This window comes from Garra rufa, chromosome 1 (assembly GCF_049309525.1).
Source record: "Garra rufa chromosome 1, GarRuf1.0, whole genome shotgun sequence".
NCBI lineage: Eukaryota > Metazoa > Chordata > Actinopteri > Cypriniformes > Cyprinidae > Garra > Garra rufa.
This window is the reverse complement of record NC_133361.1, coordinates 22037406-22060985: the sequence shown is the minus strand read 5'-3', so window position 1 is coordinate 22060985 and position 23580 is coordinate 22037406. Positions and strand designations below refer to the sequence as shown.

Below are 23580 nucleotides of genomic sequence, written 5' to 3'. Positions count from 1 at the left end.
CCAAAACTGACAACCCTAAACCATTTAACCAGTTATGTGCTTTCATATCTTGAGGTATAACTATTTTGAGGACGTTAGTGCTCTGCTTGGGCATTAGACAGGTCACTAGATCGCCACACATTCATTTATCAGCTACATAAAACTGCATTATGTTTCAGCATGATTCAAGGCGTAAATTGCATGAAAACAGGCTAAATATAAGCTTTAGATGGCCAAAGGGAGGATTGGGGAGTGTGGAGGGGCACAGCGATGCCACCTGAGAAACTACAGCAGATGGCACCGGCTGCTCGAGGGGTGAAAGCGCTGGCATTTCAACATATGTCTGAACTGTGCACCTCTCTGTCGTGGCATGAATGTCCACTCGCCGCCTCAGGGAAGAGTCGTTCATGATCTGTTTTGCGTCACAATAAGAGACGAGATGAAACGAGGTAAAGCAGCAGCGTCAGACCTCTAGGCTTTCATACTGTTTCATCACACAATCGTCGCTTGACTGGTTGATTTTTGTGTTTTGGGGATTTTTTTGAAAGAAAGTAATACTTTTATTTAGCAAAGGCACATTAAATTGATCAAAAGAGACAGTAAAGGCATTTATAATGTTACAGAAGATTTCCATTTTAAGTTCTTCTGAACTGTCTATTCATCAAAGAACCCTGAAAAAAGTTTTTACAAAAATATTAAGAAGCGCAACCGAGCAGCAAATGATCATATTAGACTGATTTCTGAAGGATCATGTGACACTGAAGACTGGAGTAACGATGCTTAAAACTATATTCAAATAGGAAACAGGTATTTTAGATTGTAATAAGATTACTATTTTCACTGTATTTTTTATTAAATAAATGCAGCCTTGGTGAGCAAAAGTGAAACATTAAACAAATGTTACTGACCCACATTTTTTAAGTTATTTGTATTGTTGTGCACACATTTCCCAATTTTATCTGATTTACCTAAATAAACCATAATATCAATGTTGATGTTTAATCTAAATACAAATATTGACATATTGACTTTTAACCTTAATATCAATTTTAATGTTAAATCTCAATACAAATATTGAGATACTCATGTCAAATTTGATCATTAATATCAATGTTAATGTTAAATCTAAATACTAATATTGAGAAACTCATGTCGACTTTTAACATTAGTAATACTATTGAAATATTCATATCGCCTTTTGACATTAATTTCATAGTTAAATCTGAATGCAAATATTGAGATACTCATGCCAACTTTTAACATTAATATTAAATATTAATGTTAAATCTAAATACAAATATTGAGATACACTACGACTTTTAACATTAAGATCAATGTTAATGTTAAATCTGAATATACAGTGCCCTCCACTAATATTGGCACCCTTGGTAAATAAGAGCAAAGGTGACTGTGAAAATAAATCTGCATTGTTTATCCTTTAGATCTTTCATTCGAAAAATTCACAAAATTCTTACCTTTCCTTTAAGTAAAACGATGGAAACTGAGTGGGAAATCTCATTATGAAATAAATGTTTTTCTCTAGTTCACGTTGGCCGCAATTATTGGCACCCCTAGAAATGTATCTAAGTAAAATATCTCTGAAGGATATTCCCGTTAATATTACAATTTTTTTAGCACACCAGGGTGGCTAGGAGTAAAAAATTGTCCAGTCATGACTTTCTGTTCCACAGGATTATAAATATGAGGAACACAAAAGCTAAATTCCCTTAATCTTGCATCACAAGAAGTAAAACCAAAGAATGTAGTTCTGATGTGCAGAACCAGTTTGTTGAGCTTCACAAAATAGAAAGTGTCTGTAAGAAAAGAGCTAAAGCATTGAAAATGCCCATTCCCACCATCAGGGCAATAATTAAAAAGTTACAATCAATGACAGATGATGAAATCTGCCTAGAAGAGGACGTGTGTCTATATCATCCGCATGCACGATAAGGAGGAGAGTTTGAGTGGCCAAAGACTCTCCAAGGATCACAGTTGGAGAATTGCAGAGAATTGTTGAGTCTTGGGGTCAGAAAGCCTAAAATAAAATGATCAAACAGCCCCTACATCACCACATGTTGTTTAAGAGGGTTTCAAGAAAAAATCCTCCTGGCTCACCCAGAAACAAACTCCAGCATATTCACTTGTCAGACATGATTGGAACTTCAAACAGGACTGGCTTCTATGGTCAGATGAAACTAAAAATGAGCTTTTTGGCAGCTAACCCTCCAGATGGTTTTGGTGCAGACAGGGATAAAAAAGTACCCCATGCCCACGGTTAAAAATACTGCTGGGTCTTTAATGTTGTGGGCCTATTTTTCTGCCGGAGGTCCTGGACATCTTGTTTAGATACATGGCTTCGTGGATTCTATCAAAAACCAGCAGATAAAAAATCAGAACCTGACCTCCTCTGTTAGAAATCTTATAATGGGTCATGGTTGCATCTTCCAGCAGGACGATGATCCAAAACAAACATCAAAATCAACACAAAATTGTGTCACTGAGCACAGAATGAAGCTTCTACCATGGCCGCCCCAGTTCCCTGACCTGAACCCTGTATAGAAACTGAAGAGAAGCACCACCAACATGAAGCTGGGAAGAGAGAGGGATTCTGTATGAAGGAATGGTCTCTGATCTCTTGTCAGGTGTTCTCCAAACTCATTAGACATTGTTAGAGAAAACTCAGAGCTGTTATCTTGTGTGGCGGGAGGAGCAAACGACAGACACAGTGGGTGTGGCGTCAGGCCTCGGAGAGGCTTTTATTAAACAGAAAATGAAAGAAAAGTGTCCGAAAGGGGAAATAAAAGTGTCCAAATAAACGGGGGATCTGGTGTCCTCGAGTGCTGGGGTTTCGTGAAGGATGGGTAGTGTTCGATAGGGAAGGGTCCTGGTAAGGGGCGGAGTCCGGCGGCCGCACGCGCTCCCCGCGTGGGACCGGGGTGCTAGGGGCGGCGGCATCTCTTGCGGCTTCACCCCTCTCGAGCTTTCACGGTGCTTCCAGCGGGGAATCTACGGCCCGGCATCCTGGCCTGTCGGCCGTCTCTGGTGCGGTCTTCAGCCGGACCGCGGGTCTGGCGGCTCGTCCTCTTGGCGGCGCGGGATTCCCTCTTCACCCCTTCCTGGACCCGCGAGGACACCAGCGTGCATGCACGGGGGAGAGACCGGTCTCCTGAGGAGAGGTGCGCTCGGGATTTAAACAGCGGCGGTGATGAGGCTTCATTTCCTTCACGTGTTCCTCATCACACGCCGCCAGCCCGAGATGATTTCTCGCCCCTCCTCTCCCCTACACACCCACTCCCGTCGGGAGCCTGGAGAAGGGCGGCGAATAAGGGACGGGGTGGTGATGATAATTAGGGGGGAGGCAGCCGACTCGTCACACTTGGCAAAAGGACATTGCAATAATTGGGTGCCAATGATAGTGGCCAACGTGAACTAGAGAAAAACATTTATTTCATAATGAGATTTCCCTCCCAGATTATATTGTTTTACTTCAATGAAAGGTTAGAATTTTGTGATTTAATGAAAGATTTATTTTCACATCCACCTTTGCTCAAATTTACCAAGGGTGCCAGTATAAGTGGAGGGCACTGTATATGTGTGTGTGTGTGTGTGTGTGTGTGTGCGTGCGTGCGTGTGTGTTTGTATCCAACTCTTGGGTTGGCTTTAGACATTATTTCCTGCCTTTCACCTTTACCTGGGAATTATTGTGTTATTGAGGTCTGCTTTATATTATATATTAATAGGAGAACCATATGAGCCACAAGCCTAATCACCCATGACAGGCTAAAAGCTGATAGAAAGGATCTAGAAATTCAGCTTTATCTGATCTAATGGCGCATTGTTCACACTTGAACTGATGTTCACAGTCTCAGCAACACACAGACAGTTTCAGACGCACATCCACAATTCAGTCGGCTTTTAAAAGAGTAATTCACCCAAAAATGAAAACGCAGTCACCCTTACTGTATCATTGCAGCCCCTCCAAACTTTCTCTGGGTGTGTGAGTCATATGGACTGAGTGTGTGTGTGTGTGTGTGTGTGTGTGTGTGTGTGTGTGTGTGTGTGTGTGTGTGTGTACCTGGTATTCATCACGTTGTGGGGACCAAATGTCCCCACAAGGATAGTAATACCAGTAGATTTTGACCTTGTGGGGACATTTCTCAGGTCCCCATGAGGAAACAGGCTTATAAATCATGCACAATGAGTTTTTTGAGGAAGTAAAAGTGTGCACAATCTCCTGTGAGGGCTAGGTTTAGGTGTAGGGTAGGTGTAGGGCGATAGAAAGTACGGTTTGTACAGTATAAAAACCATTACGCCTATGGAATGTCCCCATAAAACATGTAAACCCAACATGTGTGTGTGTGTGTGTGTGTGTGTGTGTGTGTGTGTGTGTGTGTGTGTGTGTGTGTGGGGTTGCGTGACTTGTGTGTCACACTCCGTCAGTCTGTGTCAGCGGTCAGGTGCTAAACTGGGAAATGTGTGAGGTGAACGTCGTGTCCCTGTCCCTCACTGTCTCATCTCTGACGTCTCTCTCTGTCTCTTTGAGTTGAAGGTAATGATTTGATGTTGTGTTTTTTTGTAAAGTAAGTCTGTAGATTTTCTAGCACTGCCAGGGAAGCATTTGTTGTTTTCATACATTCTCTCCCATGTATTTCTTTTCTTTTCTTTTATTATTTGTATTTTTCTTATGCATCACATCCCATGCAGTATTTTTTTGCAATGTGACTAGAAGGGTTTTATTTTACAATTTTCATGCATTCTGTCTCATGCATTTTATTTTTTATACTTATTCGCGCATCGCATCCCATGCAATTTCTTTTTCTAACATGACTTTAAGGGTTACTCATTTTTTTTTTTACATTATTCATAATTATTTTAAATAATCTGCATATTTTATTTATGTATTTTTTCTATTTTTGCCATGCATCAAATCCCATACATTTTCTCATGACTTCAAGCATTACTTACTTAAAAAACATTATTAGTACATTATTTGTAATTTATTTGAATAATCTTTAAATCTTATTTAATTTTATTTAATTATTTTACACTATTCATGATTTATTTTAATAATCTTCTTATTTTATTTTAATTATTTTTCTCATGCATCACATCCCACATATTTATTTTTAATTTTTTATAACATGACAGGGTTACTCTTTTTTTTTTTTTTTACATTATTCATAATTTATTTTAACAATCTTTTTATTTTATTATTATTTTATTTTTCTCATGCTGTCACACCCTCAGCACGTTCCCTCAGTCCCAATCACTGCACCACGCCCATCACCAGAGCTCTATCACCGTCACCTGCACCTGTAATCACCACTCCCTTCAAATACTCTCCCCAAACATTCACTCAGCGGCTGGTATCGAAGTTGCATGGATGCTTCTCTGTGGATCTTCTCCCCCTCCTGTTGTCTCTCCTGTGCTCCTCGTGGATTCTTCTGATGTTCTCCTGTGCTCCTCGTGGATTGCTCTGATGTTCTCCTGTGAAACACGTTAATCGTGTTAGAGGGAAGTGACTGTTGCTAACGCTATGATCCTTATGAACTTGAACTCACCTGTTGTGTTTGTTTGAAGATTTGACCACAGAGACCTTTATTCACCTGATTGCACGTGTGTTGAACTGTGCACGTTTGTTAATAAACACCTTGAAAGATACTCACCTTCTCCCTTTGTGTGTGGTCGTGACAGGATACCAGCCCATCAAAAAAAATAATTTCTTCAGCTCACTCATGGAGGCGAACGCAGCATTCAGCGGTGTCTCTCCCGAAGCATTAAAACTGTCGGACGCTGAGGACAGGCTACGGAACCTACGGCAAGGTGGGCGAACATTGGAGTGGTATGTGGAGGAATTCCTTGAGCTCTCCCATCAGGTAAGCTGGCCTGACTTCGCTCTTGCTGTGGTGTTTCGTATGGGTTTGGATGCGGAAACAATCCGATGCAACTCCCCCATATTTGATTTTTCCTTGATTGAACTAATCAACCTCACTCTTTATATAAATGGCTCTAGTATCGAGGTTAAAGAAATAAAGAGTGATGGTAAGTTTCCTCATCCAACCCACTACGAAACCCAGCCCGTCTTGCCGGCTTACCCCCCGCCTGAACCCCTCACATACCAAACCAATAGCTTCTCCCACCTTGCCAGCCTGGAGCCCGCGACCAACCCTCCTACGTCGTGGCCAATCCTGATGGCCAGCGTGCGCGACCCACCATTGAGGTCAGTGCGGGCGGCCATGCTAGCTCGCAAAATGGCCGACGTTCCGGTTTCCCCTGCCAAAATGGCCGATGTCCCTCCAGTGACTGCGCCGCCAGAGCGCCCTCCAGTGACTGCGCCGCCAGAGCGCCCTCCAGTGACTGCGCCGCCAGAGCGCCCTCCAGTGACTGCGCCGCCAGAGCGCCCTCCAGTGACCGCTCGCCCAGAGCTAGCTCTTTCAGTGTCTCCGCTGGAGACGCCCAGCCCTCCTGAATCTCCGCTGGGGTCGTCCAGCCGTCCAGAGCCCGCTCCTCAAGAGCGCCGTCCAGAGCCCGCTCCTCAAGAGCGCCGTCCAGAGCCCGCTCCTCAAGAGCGCCGTCCAGAGCCCGCTCCTCAAGAGCGCCGTCCAGAGCCCGCTCCTCAAGAGCGCCGTCCAGAGCCCGCTCCTCAAGAGCGCCGTCCAGAGCCCGCTCCTCAAGAGCACCGTCCAGAGCCCGCACCTCAAGAACGCCGCCCAGAGCCCCCGTTGGTGCAATCCAGCCTTCCAGAGCCTTCGCTGGTTCCGCCCAGCCGTCCTGAGTCCCCGCTGGTTCCGCCCAGCCGTCCTGAGTCCCCGCTGGTTCCGCCCAGCCGTCCTGAGTCCCCGCTGGTTCCGCCCAGCCGTCCAGAATCTCCACTGGTCTTGTCCAGTTCTCCTGAATCCGCGCTGGTCCCGTCCAGCCGTCCAGAGTCTCTGAAGTTCCCACCCAGCCTCCCTCTCCCGCCTCCACTCAAAGCAGCCAGTTCCTCAGCCCTGTCTCTGCTAGTGCCTGTCTGTCCCTCAGCTCTCCCTCAGGCTGCGCCATCCAGGATTGTGGACCCATCTCGGGACTCCCAGGCTCCAGCTCCGCCTAGGCAGGTCGATCCCCAGTCTCTACCTCCAGCCTCCGAGTCCTGGACTCCACCTCGGTCCTCCGACCCTTCGGCTCCGCCTTGGCTCCTGGCTCCCTCATCTCCACCGTGGCCCGTCATCCCACCAGCTCCACCGGGCTCCCTCGTCCCCCCGGCTCCGCCTTGGCTCCTGGCTCCCTCATCTCCACCGTGGCCCGTCATCCCACCAGCTCCACCGGGCTCCCTCGTCCCTCCGGCTCCGCCTTGGTCAGTCGTCGACCATCCGCCGCCTCGGGACTCCATTCCTCCGGCTTCGCCTTGTCACTCTGTCCCTCCGGCTCTGTCAGGCTCCTCCTTCCCTCCAGCTCCGCCTTTGTCCTCTGTCGCTCCGGCTCTGCTGCGGTCTTCCGGATCCACATCTCCGCCTCAGTCGCCTGAGCCATCAGCTCCGCCTTTGTCCTCTGTCGCTCCGGCTCTGCTGCGGTCTTCCGGATCCACATCTCCGCCTCAGTCGCCTGAGCCATCAGCTCCGCCTTGGCCCTCTGGAACCTCTGTGTCACCCTGGCCCTCCGTCTGCTCGGCTCCACCTGGGTCACCTCTGCCAGTAGCTCCGTCTCCATCGCTCGTCCCCAGGGTGTCATCTGCCATCTCTCCACCATGGCTCCTCCCTCCTTCGACTCCGCTCTGGGGCCTCGTCCGGGCTGGACTCTGGACTACCATCTGGCTCCTCCCTGCTCTGTCTGCCTCCTCTATCTCTGCTCTCCCCAGGTCCCTGTCCATGATGCGGCCCCCTGTTCCGCCCTGGAGGGCTCCTGCGCCTCCCAAACCACCCTGGAGGGCTCCTGTGCCTCCTGCTCCGCCCTGGAGGGCCGCTCCGCCTCCTGCTCCGCCCTGGAGGGCTCCTAAACCCCTTGCTCCGCCTTCGGCTCTGCCCTGGAGGGTTCCTGAATCTCCTGCTCTGCTCTGGAGGGACTTTGCCCAACCTGTTCTGCCTCAGTCTCCTGGCCCCCCCACCGCTCCCCTGGACTGTTTCTTCCTGTTTTTTGGAGCGTCTGGAAGCCGCCCCTTGGGGGGGGGGCTATGTCACACCCTCAGCACGTTCCCTCAGTCCCAATCACTGCACCACGCCCATCACCAGAGCTCTATCACCGTCACCTGCACCTGTAATCACCACTCCCTTCAAATACTCTCCCCAAACATTCACTCAGCGGCTGGTATCGAAGTTGCATGGATGCTTCTCTGTGGATCTTCTCCCCCTCCTGTTGTCTCTCCTGTGCTCCTCGTGGATTCTTCTGATGTTCTCCTGTGCTCCTCGTGGATTGCTCTGATGTTCTCCTGTGAAACACGTTAATCGTGTTAGAGGGAAGTGACTGTTGCTAACGCTATGATCCTTATGAACTTGAACTCACCTGTTGTGTTTGTTTGAAGATTTGACCACAGAGACCTTTATTCACCTGATTGCACGTGTGTTGAACTGTGCACGTTTGTTAATAAACACCTTGAAAGATACTCACCTTCTCCCTTTGTGTGTGGTCGTGACACATGCATCACATCCTATGCAATTTTTTTTCTCCAACATGAGTTCAAGGGTTACTCACTTTTTTATTTTTTTACATTATTCATAATTTGTTTAAATAATCTTCATATAATTTTTTTTCATGCATCACATCCAATGCAGTTTTTTTTTCTAAAATGGTTACTCACTTTTTATTATATTAGCTTATTCATAATTTATTTTAATAATATTCACATTTTAATTTATTAAATTTTTTTCTCATGCATCACATCCCAAATCCCCAATTTTATTAAATTTTTCTAACATGACTTCAAGGGTTACTCACTTTTTAAATTTTATTTTAAATTATTCAGAATTTATTTGAATAATCTTCATATTTTATTTGTTTTTATTATAGTTTCATGCATCTCATTGCATCACATCTTAACATGATTTTCAGTGTTACTCACTTTTTTGTTTTACATTCTTTATAATTTGTGTTTTGCTATTAATTTTAATTCAACTTTTTATTTTATTTTTGTCTTCGCATTGTGGTCGACACGGACCATGTTTATTGCAAGTGAACCTGTATATAATGTGTTCTATGTTGTGTTTTCTTTTACCTTGCATAGTTTTGTTCATGGATTTTACATCATTCAAAACATTACCACTATCAATGAATAGGAGACATATTCACATACAATATGAGTATTTAAACGCACATAGCAGTGATGTGTGCGCACCTCTTACATTGCAAAGCAGAATTAGTCACGTTGATGAGCTGTTACTCTTAACCGTAACCAGGGAGATCAGAAATAAAGAGGTTTTGGTGCTGGCATTTGAAAATGGTGAAGTAGGCGCATGTTTCCCACACTCAGATTTCAACCAAATGGAGCCTAAATAATACCAAAACAAATGGGTGTTGGATGTTTTGGCAGCTACGGTTTGTTTCAGTCGTGTTTTTTTCCTTTTCAGATTTTGGCTGGTGAGGTGATGGTGTTTTTCATGAGGTCGGAGGGCACACAGGAGAAGACCATAGTCACAGCCGACTGCTGTTACTTCAACCCTCTGCTGAGACGCATCATACGCTTCCTAGGTACTTGTTGCTTTAAAGCTCAGATAACAACATTTAAAGAAAATGTTTTAGTTTATGGTCCTGATTATAGCATGAACGCATCAGAAATATAAAAAATCATTTTAATGCCACACATTGTGATATTAAGTTCATTATATGCAGTTTGTAATTAATAGATAGATTTTTTTTTTCCAAAAAAAGGGGGGGAGGGGGGTTTGTTTAGTTGTACTATTTTTAACCTTTTTTTATTTTTATTTTTGCAGTTCACTTAAGTATAGTCATGCAACTTGACAAGTGAAATATGAACATACTAAAAATTCTGGTTGTTTCTGAATTAATGCAAGTTCATATGAAAATAAAGAGAATAAGAAAATAAAGACAAGAATTATTTGTATATTTACAATAATTTTAGATTAAGTATATCGTCACATAATGGGACAGTGCTCTTGAGTATTTTATGACCAATAACAAATACTGTATGATGGCTAATATTATACATTTATTTTTATTTTATTTTATGAGCAATAACAAATATGAGAACCCATTTTATTTATTTATTTATTTATTTATTTATTTATTTATTTTTTAATTGGTAACAACTACGATGGCCAAAATTATAAAGTTATTTATATTTTATTTTATCACCAATAATAAAAATAAAGGCACATATTATAGTTATTTTATTTTATCACCAATAACAAATATGATGGCCAGTATTATACAGTTATTTTATTTTATTTTACTTTATTTTATTATTAAATTGTATGACCAATAACAAAAATGCTGGCCAATATGTCATTGCCAATAGGAAATATAAAAGCACAATTATAGTTATTTTATTTTATTTTTTATAACCAATAACGAATATATTGGCCAATATATGAAAGTTATTTTATTTTATTTCATATTTTTTAATTATTTTATTTTATTTATTTTTTTATCACCAATAACAAATATGATGGCCAGTATTATAAAGTTATTTTTTAATTTAATTTAATTTAATTTAATTTAATTTATATGATGCCCAATATTATATAGTTATTTTATTTTATCACTAATAATGAATATAGTGGCCAATATAAAATAATTTCAGATGAAGTATATTATCACATGGTAGGACATTGATGTCGCTATTTGACAACCGAAATAAAATATTTTTTTTTACCAGTAACAAATACTGTATGATGGCCAGTATTATAAAGTTGTTGTTGTTGTTTTTTTAAGCAATAACATATATGATACCCAATATTATAAATTGTTTTTTTGTTTGTTTGTTTGTTTATATTTATAATCAGTAACAAATATGATGTCCAGTATTATAAAGCTATTTTATTTTATTTTATCACCAATAATGAATGTGGTGGCTAATATTATAATATAAGTTATTTTATGTTCAGTAGAGAGATGATATTTCATCAGCCCTAATTTTTACACGTTTAACTTGCATTTTTTATTCTGATTGATCTCTGTCCTGTCACTTAGGTGTCTACACCTTCGGTGTGTTCACCACTACCATCTTTGCCAATGCCGGGCAGGTAGTAACGGGAAACCAGACGCCTCACTTCCTGTCAGCATGCAGGCCAAACTACACAGCACTGGGCTGCCATTCCAACCTACAGTACATCACAGAGCGCAAAGCCTGCACGGGAAACCCCCTCATAGTAGCATCGGCACGGAAATCCTTTCCCTCCAAAGATGCGGCCCTCAGTGTTTATTCCGCAGTGTACACAGTGGTGAGGATAATGAACTTACAACTGTTTTAATAATGTGATTCAAATAACTTCCTTGTGGATGTACTCACAAATACATCTCTGGAGGAATAAGAAATCTAACTCTAGGGCACAAAATGTAATTGCTAGCTAGTGATGTTTCCTGGGGCTGTGCTAAAACTGGAACCTAAAGCTTATAGTATTTCTTAAATAATAATATTCTACCATACAATCATATAGTATTCTTTTAAAAAGTCAATAGGCAACCTGCAAATCTTCGAGAAAGAGCAGGTCACACTACTTTTGTCACGGGTTGTGGGAGGTGAGGAGCCAGGAAGTCAGACAAACAGTATTTTAATGGATCCACCAGGAGAATAACCTCATAATAGAAACACGACATTTAAGACTGGACGAAAAGGAAGGGACAAGTAGGAACTTAAATACACAGGATAATTAACAAACTCAGCTGCAGGGAATAATGAATTAACTTAACAAGAAAAGGAAACAGACCATAAAAGGAAACAGGAACTAGGGTAGGGGGGAAAACAGGAGTCCACAACACTGACATAACGCTGACAACTATGCTGCCCTCCAAAGGCAAAGTGCAGTAACTACGCCAACAATGAAACTGAGAAAAATGCCTTTAAAGTTTTTACACCAGATAGTCAAACATGTTGACACTCTCGTTTCTCTGAAACGGGACAAAATTGAAAAAGGAGACTTCTCACAGGACAAAACAGTTGTCACAAAGTCCATTTTAAGCCTTAATTAAATTTTGACCAAATGTGTAGTTACTGCGCTTTGCCTTTGGAGGGCAGTATGAATGTCAGTGTTTTTCCAGCTGATTTAGTCAAAGGTCAGAAGTCAGAAAGAGCTTTATTGCCAAGTATATTTGCACATACAAGGTGACAGAAGCTTCCAGTAAACCGAGACAACAGCAACACAGATAAAAAAAAAAATGCTGCTTACTACAGGTCTAGCTGGTGCACTGGTATGGCCATGTCACCAGTAAAAAAACAGTAAAACTGGTTGACCATGTTTTTTTTACTGGTGAATCTGGTTAAACAAGGATGTCTTGGTGATTAAAGGCCAATTCACACCACGGTGACAGACACAGACCAACGAAGACAGCAGACCAAGTATGTTGCATTACCTTTCAAATGTTCCAAGACCGACAAATGCGGCGCAACATGTTCAAGCACCAACCAATGCCAACAGACACCGACAGGCATAACACACTGATCAGACAAAACCTGACGAATGTGTCTGTTGCCATTTGTCGGCATCTGTTGGTGCAGTGTGAATTGGCTTTAAGATTGTCCAAAAGGTGCCTTTCCATTTTAGACAATTAGTTAAAGACAATTTTTGAAAGTTTTTTGGTCTTTCTATCAGATTGTTTTTATAATAGGTATGTATATGTTTGTCAAAAGTTTGGGGTCAGTAAATATATATTTTTTAAGTATCATGGTTTTCACAAAAATACAAAGCAGTACAACTGTTTTTAACATTGATGATAAGAAATGTTTCTTGAGCAGCAAATCACCATATTTGAATGTTTTCTAAAGGATGTGACACTGAAGACTGGAGTAATGATGCTGAAAATTCAGCTTTGCATCACAGGAATAAATTACATTTCAAAATATATTCAAATAGACAACAGTTCTTTTTAATTGTAATAATATTTCACAATATTACTGTTTTTTTACTGTGTTTTTGATCAAATAAATGCAGTCGTGGGTGAGCAAAGGAGCAATAACTTATTTTAAAAACATTAAAATATCATCCTATATACAGTGCCTTGCAAAATTATTCATACCCCTTCATTTTTTTCACATTTTGCTATGTTGCTGCCTTATGTTAAACTACTTTAAATTACTTTTTTCCCACATCAATCTACACTCCCTACTCCATAATGGCAAAGCAAAAAATTGGTTTTTAACATTTGTGCAAATTTATTAAAAATAAAAAACTGAAAAGATCCCGTTGCATAAGTATTCATATCCTTTTCTGGGACACTCAAAATTTAGCTCAGGAGCATTCATATTGCTTCTAGATGTTACTACACTTCGAGTGGAGTTAAACTGTGGCAAATTCATTTGAATGAGTATGATTTAGAAAGGCACACACCTCTCAGAAAAGGTCTAACAGCTGAAAATGCATATCAGAGCAAAAACCAAGTCCTGAGGTCAAGATAACTGCCTGTAGAGCTCAGTGACAGACTTGCGTTAAGGCAATGATCTAGGGAAGAGTTCAGAAAAAAAATCTGCTGCATTGAAGGTTCACAGAAGCATGTAGCCTCCATTATCCATAATGCAAGACGATTGGAACAACTAGGACTCTAGAAAATGTCTGCCAGCCCCCGTCCAAGCTGACAGAGCTGGAGAGGTGAAAAGGTGAGGCAAAGAATGGCAGATAATTGCCAAATGCAGATGTGCAAAGCTTGTCACATCATACCCCAAAAGACTTGAGGCTGTAAAGGTGCTTCAACTATGTACTGAGTTAAGGGTATGAATACTTATGCAATGTATTTATTTCAGTGTTTTATTTTTAATAAATTTGTAAAATTAGCAAATCTGGTTTTTGCTTTGTCATTACTATGGTGCATGGAGTGTATATTGATGTGGGGAAAAACTAATTTAAAGCAGTTTAACATAAGGCTGCAACAAAACTAATGTGAAAAAAATGAAGGGGTATGAATAATTTTGCAAGGCACTGTATTATATATTATGTATTTTTCACATGAAATATTGAACTAATAATAAAAAATAATACTAAACACTTAAAATATATAATATTTGTAAAAGATAAAAAGGGATAGTTCACCCCAAAATAAAAATTCTGTCATTAATTACTCACCCTCATGTCGTTCCAAACCCGTAAGACCTTCGTTCATCTTCAGAACACAAATTTAGATATTTTTGATTAAATGAGAGAGCTTTCTGACCCCTGCATAGACAGCAACACAACTACCACGTTCAAGACCCTAATAGTGCTGCCCTCGACTAAAGATTTTTTGAGTCGTTCATTTTAGGCATTAGTCGACTATTAGTCACATGTTTATTAATAAACCATATAATATTTTTCATGTCTGTAAGGCAAATATACACTAAGTTTCACGCTCAAGTTCACAGAGACCGAGACGGCAGAAAGCGCATCATGTTTGCTTAATTATTTTACAAAAACACAATGTTTCGTTGTTATTGTGAGTGCTTTTATCTGTATGACCAAAAGTATTTTAAGAGCAAGTGACCGCACCAGCACCTTCATCTGTCATGCAGTGAGCGCGCTACTGTTCAGCTTCCACATTTCGCACAGACACTTCAATAACGCACATTTTTCTAGGTTAACATTAGACTGAGCTGCCATGTAAAGTTGCTATAACATACATCTTTCAGATGAAAAGCCATATTTGAGGTCGATGAATGATCAATCTGGCACAGACTATGTGACTTTGTCACTTTCTGTGATTTTTTTTTTCTGCGTCTAAATGACTAACACAATTTTTATCAACCAAGCCTCTTCTCGTCGACTAATTGTTTGTCAACTAGGGGGCAGTCCTAGACCCTAAAAAGGTAGTAGGGACATCAGTAAAATAGTCCATGTGACATCAGCGGTTCAACCATAATTTTACAAAGCTATGAGAATACTTTTTGTGCGCAAAAATGAAAGTACTACGATGCATGCACATGTTGTTTCTGATGTAGAAGCTGGATGTGCTGCGGCTTGTTTACGTGCAAAGGAAAGCACACATAAATCATGGTACATGTCATGGTACTCTCGATAATGACGAAGGATGGTGATGTGGAAGAGAAGAATTCTTCTATAAAGTCGTTTTCTTTGCACACAAAAAGTATTTTTGTTTCTTTCGTAAAATTACGGTTGAACCACTGACATCCCATGGACTATTTTTAAGATGTCTTTACAATCTTTCTTGGTCTGGAAACATCAGTTGTCTATGTCTATGAAAGTTCAGAAAGCTCTCAGATTTCATCAAAAAATATCTTAATTTGTGTTCTGAAGATGAACGAAGTTCTTACAGGTTTGGAACAACATAAGAGTGAGTAATTAATGACAGAATTTAACTATCCCTTTAATAATAGTTTTAAAGCCATGTATTATAGCAATTTGCCTAATTTTGTGCTTGTATCAGGCATATTTTTTCACCACTGTCTGTCTGTGCTTGCAGATGTACGTGACGTTGGTGTTTAGGACTAAAGGGACACGTCTGACCAAACCCACACTCAGTCTGACTCTGCTATGTCTGGCCATGCTGGTGGGTGTGGTAAGAGTGGCTGAATACCGCAACCACTGGGCCGACGTCCTCGCTGGATACTTCACCGGTGGAGCCATCGCTGTCTTTCTGGTGAGAGTGTGTCGAGTGTGATAAAACAACACTGAAATGATAAGATAATTGTATGCAAATACAGGTAATATGTAATATGCATATACAGTTGAGGTCAAAATTTACATACACCTTAACAAAATAAGAGGGATCATACAAAATGCATGTTACTTTTTATTTAGTACTGACCTGAATAAGATATTTCACATAAAAGATGTTTACATATAGAGAAAATAATAGTTGAATTTATATAAAAATGACCCCATTTAAAAGTTTACATACACTTGATTCTTAATACTGTGTTGCTACCTGAATGATCCACTGCTGTGTTTTTTTGTTTAGTGACAGTTGTTCATGAGTCCCTTGTTTGTCCTAAACAGTTAAACTTCCCACTGTTATTTAGAAAAATCCTTCAGGTATCACAAATTCTTTGGTTTTTCAGCCTTTTTGTGTATTTGAACCCTGTCCAACAATGACTTTGGTTTTGAGATCCATCTTTTTACACTGAGGACAACTGAGGGACTCAAATGCAACTATTACAGAAGGTTCAAACGCTAACTGAAGGAAACACGATGCATTAAGAGCCGGGGGGGTGAAAACTTTTGACCTCAACTGTATAAATACTCTAAAAACTGTAAAAAAAAAAAAAAAGTGTATCACAGTTTAATAAGAAGCATTTCTTGAGCAGTAAAGGATCATGTGACACTGAAGACTGGAGTATTGATGCTGATAATTCAGCTTTGCATCACAGAAATAAATTCCATTTTAAAATATATTCAAATAGAAAGCAGTTATTTTAAGTTGTAAAAATATTTCATAATATTACTGTTTTTACTGTTCATTATGAAATAAATCCAGCCTTGATGAAGATAAAACAATTTTTCTTGTACCACTGCTTCTTCTCTTTATTCTCTTTCTTTATTCACTCTCTTCTTTCTCTAGGTGACGTGCGTGATCAACAACTTCCAGCAGACAAAGCCCCCACCCCCTCCGGTGCGACCCCAGCGCCCTGAGTCTGTGCTGGGCATGCCCATGGTGGCGCTGCCTTGCGTAGAGAGTCCACTTGAAAAGTTAAGTGGCACTCAGGTAAGGGGTGGGAGTGGGTTAGTGGCAGGGCTGCACACATAAGGGGGATGGATTACGCCCCACCCTGTCCTTCTGTGTTTGACCCAGTGGACCCTAATGTGACTCCCACGACCCACCCAGCCCTCCTTCTCCCTTTACTAGCATGTCCAACCTGCACAACCCAAAACACCAACCACAGCACCCAGCAAAACCCACTGACGCTCTGGAGGATTGATCTGCTCTTTGCTTATCCCGAAGAGACGTTTACATTACTTTTATAATAGAGTAACTGAGAAGCAGCAGAATGTTTAGGGCCATTATCTCATCGATCCCTCAATGGGTTGATGGGAATTTAACATCTCTAGAGCAGATGTACCTTTACGACAAAGAGAATGGACTGTGTAGCAAGTGGAGCTTCAAAGACGGAAGGCCATTAGATGGTTCATTCTGGAAAAAATTGCCACAGTGTGAGTTTCCCTTCGTAGGCCACCCTCATCCTCCTCACTTTTGAAACTACTTTGCCTTCTTTTCCTCTTTTTGTCACCTCGACCATACCGTCATCCCTTTTCTCCCTCAGTCTTATATTTTGTTTAGTGATGCACCGAAATTTTGGCAAGCACATGGGAGGTCATGGGGGGTCGAAATCATTGACTGAAACATTGATGTTTAATGTCCGATGTCACTTTGACTGTCATCATCTACTTCATGCACACAACTCTATGGAAGTTCTCTCACAATTCTGACTTTTTTTCTTGCCACAGAATAGGTAATTGCTATTTTTTTACAATTCTGACTTTTTCCCACCACAGATTTTTTTTTAAGTAATTGTGACTGGGTTCAGAGCTCAGTGTAGTACAGAATCTGCTTTTTTGAAAGCATTAAATGATTTGTTATTAGCTGTCAACTCTGGAAATTGTAGGGTTTTGGTTCTGGATCTAAGCTTGGCTTTTGATATTATCGATTATTCTATTTTTTTAGACAATTTGAAGCATTACATTGATATTAAGAGAACAGCCTTTAGCTGGTTTTTATTTTATCTTAAGGGGAGATCTTTTTCTGTAGCAACTGACAATTTTACCTCTGTCTTTGCCGTTTCTACTTGTGGGGTACTGTAGGATTCCGTCTTAGGCCCTGTTTTGTTCTTCCTCTATCACCTTCCTTTAGCCAAGATCTTTCGTAAGCATCAGATTTTATACCATTTTATGTAGATAATATGCAGCTCTAAATTAAAATTGGGATGGCGGATCATTTTCTACAGCTAAGTGATTCTTAAGACATTTGTGTAATATGGAGAGTTGAGACAATGGAGATGAGGATTCAAACGCAAGATTTTATTAGACAAGGCATAGTCATACAGGCAGGATCGAACAACAGAATTTCCTTAGAATTTTATCTAAGGAAAAGGCAAAAGAGTAATCTACAAACATGCAATGATCAGGGCAGGCAGCAAACAATCACAAAAAACAAGGTAACAGCCTAGGGTCAAAACTAGGAAACTAGGAAAACAAGAAAATAGGCTGGCTAGGTATAAACAATACTCAGCAATGTGTGTGTGAAAGTGTCCGACTTAAATAGTCCTCTGGATAGATAAAAGGGAGGAGTCTTATGATATGAAATTGAGTACGGGATGGAGTGGAGAAGGTATGGGTTTGAGTGCCCATGATCTTCAGAAGCTGCTCTTCAGAAGCTACAGAAGATACTTGCATGTTTCCCGTAAGACAAAATAAGTTATATTTACCCTGATCTTCTAATTTCCAAAAGTTTGTACCCCCTCCTTAAATTCAACTATTATTTTCTCTTGTGGACTATATGTAAATGTCCTTTTGTGAAATATTTTACTCAGGTCAGTACTAAATAAACAATAACATGCAATTTGTATGATCCCGCTTATTTTGGCAAAATAATTAACATTTTGCAGATTCTGAAAGGGGGGTGTAAACTTTTGACCTCACCTCTATATTCATTACATATTCGCTATATTTGTTCTTAACCTGTTTGTTTGCGTCTTCATTAATGTAATAAAACTGTCATAAAAACAAGCTTTTATTACAGCCACTGTTTACATTTTTCTGTTTCATCAATAAATTGTAGAAGAAAAATAACTGTTTAACATGTTGATTATTAAATCTGATTAATTGGTTATTAAATAAATGTTATTTTCGGTTTCAGTTTTCAGTTTGATGAGTGTAACTTTTGGGTTGTGGTGTTTCAGTTAAAAAAAAAGAATTTCGGTGCATCACTAATTTTATTCTATCCGAACACAGTTTTCACCTTCCAGTTTCGGTTTCTCATCCTTTCTCTCTTTCTCCCCTCACACTCTCTCTCTCCCCACTTACAGACTCCAAGGGGATCTCCATTTACTGAGATCACATGACCATCAGCCTCATCGGTTCCCCGTCCCCCCCGATGTCCTCATACCGTCTCGCTCCATTTCCAGCGAAGTCTAGACCAACCGTCCCAGCACGCGCGCCACTGCGCCGCCCACTCCGCGGGACGCTCCGCCGCTCTGCACCGCTCCTACTCGACGCAGGTCTAGATTTCCTCACCTCCAACCCCTCATCCTCCATATTCCTCCATCCACAAACCGCTCAAACAAACCACGAGAAGTACTTTTAGAAAGCCTGCTCGGAGATCCCGAACACCTGAACGAAAGCCAGAAATCGCAAGTAGGCGTCTCACTCTTGCCAGAGAGTTTGTTTGGACTGTAGGTGGAGGATTTGCACCTGTTTAAACCTCTCAAAACCAACCCGACCCTCTTCCTGGGGAACCGATGAAGAAGTCTTGATCAGCCTTTGGCTGAAATTCATAACTCTGGCTGCAATTTTTACTGCAGTGTCAGCTCGTATGTAAATACATGCACTGTTTTTTTGGTCTTTTGGTTAAAGGCATGTCTATTTTGTTCCATTTTGTTCAATAGGGTGAACATACGTCCTCTTTATCCCAGACGTGTCCTGGACGGGTTTTTAAATTGCCGAAAATGTTCTAAAGGTAATGACTGAAAAGTAGTTGGACCTATAGCATGAGGCATTGTATATAAATGACCAATCATTGTGTGCTAGAAGGCGGGATCTACAGAGAATGGTCAAAGCGTTGCAAATACAAATACATATGTGACCCTGGACCACAAAACCTGTCATAAGGGTCCATTTTTGACCCTTATTCAGTAAATAAGCTTTCCATTTATGTATGGTTTGATAGAATAGGACAATATTAGGCTGAGATAAAACTATTTGAACATCTGGAATCTGAGGATGCACAAAAAAAAATCTAAATATTGAAAAAAAATCGCCTTTAAAGTTGTCCAAATGAAGTTCTTAGCAATGCATGTTACCAATCAAAAATTGAGTTTTGATATAGTTACAGTAGGACATTTCAAAAATATCTTCATGGAACATGATCTTTACTTAATATTTTTGGCATAAAACAAGAATGTATAATTTTGACCAATACAATGTATTGTTGGCTATTGCTACTTAAAACTGGTTTTGTGGTCCAGAGTCACATATAATGTATTAGGACTGTGCAGAGCAAGTCAATAGGAAAACATAGCCAAAGTCCTGGACATTTTGGGCAATTTAGAAACCCTGACCAGGACATGTCTTGGAAAAATAAGGATGTATGGTCACCCTAGCTCTGATGGAGTTTTTAAGTTGTTTTTATAGTCCTCACAGTGTATGGTTTTGAAAAATGGCATACATAAATGATCTATTGGTTTGTTTTTGAGTCATATTCACTATGCACTTGGAATAATCTCATCAGCTTCAGCTATCTGGACGTCCTGTAAGTGCACATCAAGGATAAAAACCTCTAAACTTGGAGACATTCTTGATACAATGTTTGGGTGCATCGTAAGGAATCGACAGATGCGTAAAAATCAACCACAGCAATTTTTTTTTTTATATTTAATGTCCGGTTCATGCTCGCAAAGGATTTCTCCACCAGCTAGATGTAATGCACAGTCTGACATGAAGGCCTTTTCATTACTGTCGCCCCAGACACAACACAAGGCTTTCAGACACGAGACGTCCTTACAGTTTTTCATCAAAGATGGATTGGATTCTTCATTTCTCAGGAGGAAAAAGCAAGGAAAGCACCCTGTGACGTCAACAGAACAGTAAAGACAGCATCTGTATTGTTGTTGGTATTTCTGTGAAGGTCTTTAAAAATGCATTATCTGAAGGTCAACTAGTTTCTTTTTTCTCCTGTATAGTGAGTAACCATTCACATTCATATCATTACGTGTTACTAACAGGGTTGTGCGGCATTCAGAATTGAATTGAAAATGCCTTTTAATTTAGAGTTTGATTCCTGAATTTGAACTTGAGGTACCAAACAGATGCAGAATTGAAGTTTGAAGAAATCCTGTACTGTAAGCCGTTAGCTAGAAATAAAAAGTTTAGCTTTGAATGTTGGTGTAAAGTCTTGTTTGCTTAACAGATACAACTTTTAGAACTCTAAAATGTTTTTAACTCTATTTATTTTATTTTATTGGCACTTTTGTACATACATTTTGTAAATATTCCAGGCATATACCTTTAAAAATTGTACAGTTACTGTGTTAACAGTTCATTTGCTTTTTTAATTATTTAATATTAATAATCTAGTTTTTAACGATAGATAGATAGATAGATAGATAGATAGATAGATAGATAGATAGATAGATAGATAGATAGATAGATAGATAGATAGATAGATAGATAGATAGATAGATAGATAGATAGATAGATAGATAGATAGATAGATAGTTAAAAAAGAATCAATTCAGAATTTTGCACAACCCTGGTTAGCAAGTTTGTAAAAACCTTTGGCTGTCATTTTATATTGATGATGTTATGAAAGGTCCTTGCAATGAAATCATTCCTGCAAACAGCACAGTATTTCTGGTAATACACTTCTAAGGTTATTTGAGCTATTTGATGACTAGTTAACGTTAACCTATAGCCTGCACTGCCTAGGCGATGAAAGACGAAAAGAAAAGTTGTTTCGGTAGCAGAGTGAGGTTTTACATTTTTATGAATAATTAAGACAAACATAATTTTATACTGGAAGAACATGCATGGATGAATCATTCATAACAAGACCATGAAAGTGTGTTTAAGGAGTAGTTCACCCAAAAATGAAAATTGGCTGAAAATATGTAAGTATTATGTAAGATGTAAATGAGTTCAATTTTTCATCAGAATAAAGGAGAAATTTAGCATTAAATCACTTGCTTACCGATGGATCTTCTGCAGTGAGTGGGTGCCGTCAGAATGAAAGTCCAAACAGCTCAAAAAAATCATAGTAATCCACACAACTCCAGTCTATCAATTAAAATCTTATGAATCCGAAATCTGCATGTTTGTAAGAAACAAATTCATCTTTGCAGTGCTTTAACTTTAAGAAATACAAGTCCTCTAACCATAGAATTGCTTTGGCCAGTTTAATAAGTCACCCTTGTCTGAATCGGAAGAGAAATATGCACAGATCAAGCACCGCTTACAAGTGAAAACAGTCCAAAACAGTTCAAAAACAAATATGTCGGTGGATTTTCATGTGAGAGGACAACAGAGGATGGACTTTCTCAGTGGAGGAAGCGTTATTATGAATTATGGACTGATATTTTGGTCATAAGCGATAGTTTAAAGTTAAAATGTCTCTATGAATTTGTTACAAACATGCAGCTTTTCATTTCACAAGATGTTAATTGATATACTGGAGTGGTTTAAAGTACTTGTAGATTATTGTAATGTTTTCAATCAGCTGTTTGGACTTTCATTCTGACGGCACCCATTCACTATAGAGGATCCATTGGTGAGTTTCTCCAATATTCCCCCAATGAAGAAACAAACTCATCCTGGGTAGCCTGAGGGTGAGTAAACTTTGGATAAACTCCTCTTTTAAGAAATTAAATATGGGATATGTTAAGCAAATGATTAAGTGTCTCAGGCAGCTAAAATAAAGTAATGCTTACAACTTTCTAAACAGAGGATGCTCATGAGCGGTGTCAGTTGGCTGTATGCTGTACCATACACAAGCCAAGTGTTGTGCACTTCATAATTTTATTGAGCTTTGTTTTGTTAACTTGCCTATTTTTTCGTTTTTAGAATGTTTGCTTTAAATCACATTTCTTTTCTAACATAGTGTTTACTTAGACTAATTGTTTGGTACTGTAAGTAAGCTGTGTGTACAAATGCAAATTGTGTGTACTTTAATCAGATGAGTGTAAACGCTCCACCTTGTTGCACTCCAAACGGAAGAAAATTAATGTTTGTAACATTAACTGTGACATCTAATCTGTCTGATGCCCCTCAGCCTTTACATCCCGGCACCAGGTCCAGCCTCTGCCACATTCTGTGCTACGTACAGTTACTGTCTCTGTTGTAAGAGCACCATCCACACATGCTAAGAAACACCTTCACACCCTTAAAACACTCCGTTAAAGGTGAAGCCTGCAATTATTATTATTTACCACTAGGTAGAGAAATTGCAATTGCAATAGGAATGACTGATTTCAAACAGGTTTCCGAACGCTCTGCTATTGGTCAGACAAGCAGAAAGCCCCGCCCCCAAGCTCACGCTATTGGTCGAGCAAGTGCTGTTGTTGAAAAATTTACATGCTTCACCTTTAAAAATCTTTTATCTGTAGCTCTCAGCTCTCTTATTTCTTCTTTCATACACCCAAATGAAAAAGATATTTGTACAGTTTTGCAAACAAGTCTTTTTGTATTAAAAAAAGAAAAAAAAAATGACGTTTTGCACACCATTCCTGTGCACCAGATTAATTTGTTACATTGGTGATTTTTATTTATATACACCCAATGAGTCATTGATCTGTGTTTTGGGTAATTGAATAAAGTAAAAGCGTGA

The 23580-nt window shown here is 39.9% G+C and overlaps 1 protein-coding gene across 4 annotated transcripts in view; it reads left to right on the top strand.

The window, feature by feature from the left end:
• The window catches only part of plppr2a (phospholipid phosphatase related 2a), a 92167-nt gene extending 68587 nt beyond the window's left edge, over nt 1-23580 (top strand). For 2 of the 4 annotated variants that reach the window (XM_073837433.1, XM_073837440.1), the window contains 5 exons: nt 9516-9636; nt 11098-11348; nt 15511-15687; nt 16609-16736; nt 19070-23580. In XM_073837433.1, the coding sequence (XP_073693534.1) occupies nt 9516-9636; nt 11098-11348; nt 15511-15687; nt 16609-16736; nt 19070-19178 (786 nt within the window). In that variant the 3' untranslated portion in view covers nt 19179-23580. Of the gene's footprint in view, nt 1-9515; nt 9637-11097; nt 11349-15510; nt 15688-16608; nt 16753-19069 lie in introns of all 4 variants that reach the window. The other 2 variants (XM_073837448.1, XM_073837455.1) reach the window with 1 other exon arrangement.